The 2,100-nt window shown below is 46.4% G+C and overlaps 1 protein-coding gene across 1 annotated transcript; it reads left to right on the plus strand.

Moving 5' to 3' along the window:
- The first annotated feature begins 265 nt into the window (after positions 1-265).
- On the plus strand, positions 266-1,683 carry LOC147341453 (actin-related protein T1-like). Its single transcript, XM_086388517.1, has one exon. It carries the CDS (start codon positions 440-442, stop codon positions 1,571-1,573), a length of 1,134 nt encoding a protein of 377 aa, XP_086244643.1. The 5' UTR covers positions 266-439; the 3' UTR covers positions 1,574-1,683.
- Positions 1,684-2,100: the final 417 nt, after the last annotated feature.

A 2,100-nucleotide genomic window follows, 5' to 3' on the forward strand; every position in this document is an offset into this window, starting at 1 on the left:
CAACCTCACAGCTAGGCTACTTCATTTGATTCTGAGGATAGGCCTTTGCTTCATGTTCAGACTTATAAAAGAGGTTCAGAGGTATGGTTTGCCTTCCTCTGTTTCAAGTCTCTCCAAGCTAGGAGCACTGGTGGCTCAGAGACCCCGCCCCTTCAACACCCTCTGACGCTCTCTGAGAACAATTGTTGCCTTGGTTACATTATTACATAGGGAGCAGCCATCACTGAAATTGCCTCAGCAGGCCTTGCACTGCCTCAAAAGGGACAAGATTCATGGGTTGAGGGTGGGGATAGGGGACAGCCTGCTAGCTCTGCCTCAGTGCCAACCTGAGAGCTTTGGAATCCTGTGGCTGATAAACTTCCAAAGGTACATGTTATCTCACAAAAGTGGCCGTGTTCTTTCTTTACTTTGGTGAAGGTCAGAAGAGCATCCTGCAGACATGTTTAACCCATACTCATTAGATACTCCAGCCGTAATTTTTGACAATGGATCAGGACTCTGTAAAGTAGGTATGTCTGGAGAGATTGGGCCCCGTCATGTCATCAGTTCTGTGGTGGGGCATCCTAAATTCAACATAGCTTTACCAGAAGCCAATCAGAAAAATTATGTTGTGGGAGAAAATGCCCTGTTCAAGTATGAGGCCTTGCAGTTGCACTACCCCATTGAACGTGGACTGGTAACAAGATGGGATGACATGGAGAAACTCTGGAAGTATCTTTTTGAGTGGGAACTGGGAGTAAAACCCTGTCAACGACCTGTGCTCATGACTGAACCCTCCTTGAACCCAAGAGAGACTCGCGAGAAGACAACAGAAGTGATGTTTGAGACCTTCAATGTGCCTGCCTTTTACCTGTCCAACCACGCGGTCGTAGCACTCTATGCCTCTGCTGCTGTCACGGGCCTAGTGGTGGACAGTGGGGATGGGATCACTTGTACTGTCCCCATCTTTGAGGGTTACTCCCTGCCTCATGCTGTCACCAAGCTCTATGTGGCAGGCAGGGACATCACAGAGCACCTCACCCGACTCCTCCTGGCTAGTGGGTGTAATTACCCTTGCATACTCAACAAGGCCTTAGTGGATGACATAAAAGAGACGCTGTGCTATGTTGCCTTGGAACCAGAGAAAGAACTCTGTAAGAAGCCAGAGGAGATCATGAAAGAATACAAGCTACCAGATGGGAATGTCATCCACCTTGGGGACCAGCTGTACCAGGTACCTGAGATTCTTTTTGCGCCTGACCACCTAGGTGTACACAACCCAGGACTATCAAAAATGGTCTCCAGCAGCATTATGAAGTGTGACACCGATATCCAGAAGAATCTTTTTGCAGAAATTGTTCTGTCTGGGGGCACCACTCTCTTCCCTGGGCTTGAGGAAAGACTTATGAAGGAACTGGAACAGCTGGCCTTCAGAGGCACTCCCATCAAGATCACTGCTTCTCCTGACAGATGTTTCTCTGCATGGATTGGTGCTTCCATCGTGACCTCTTTGAGCAGTTTCAAGCAAATGTGGATCACTTCTGCAGACTTCATGGAGTTTGGGGCATGTGTTGTCCAGAGAAGATGCTTTTAAAGGATTCAGAGCACAGGGGACAGCTTAAATTGTCAGATCACAGGAGCACTGGTGGAAGGTGACATCTTCCTTTAGAGCTTCAGCATGTATTCAATAAAAGTGATATGGCATTTTGGGTTTTGGTTCATTTTTGATAGCATAAGAGTAACTTTTGATCTAGGTACTGATTCTTTTTAAGTGATTCTAGTCCACCCTTCCTGTCTCAGGGACCTATTCAGTTGTTTCCTCCTGATAAAGCCTTGGGTTATGTGTTACAACTGGGTCCACTTGCAGGATCTGTAGTGAAAGCAGGTGAGCCTCAATGCCTAGTAGCTTTATTCAGTATGATCCCTAGAATCTTCATTTTAATCAAGTGTCTTAGATATTTCTGATAGATCCAGTGCTAAGTAAAGACAGAATTACAAGAGAACATGTAGGGAAGGAGGGGAATTAAGTAGAAGGAATGCTACTCAGCTCTTAGGGCTCAAATGACCCTTTCAGTCAACTGGTTCTTAATTAGCACAAGTCTCTACTGTTAGGCAGGCTTC

This window comes from Bos grunniens, chromosome X (assembly GCF_055505025.1).
Source record: "Bos grunniens cultivar Pamir isolate PY7600 chromosome X, Bosgru_T2T1.0, whole genome shotgun sequence".
Lineage (NCBI taxonomy): Eukaryota > Metazoa > Chordata > Mammalia > Artiodactyla > Bovidae > Bos > Bos grunniens.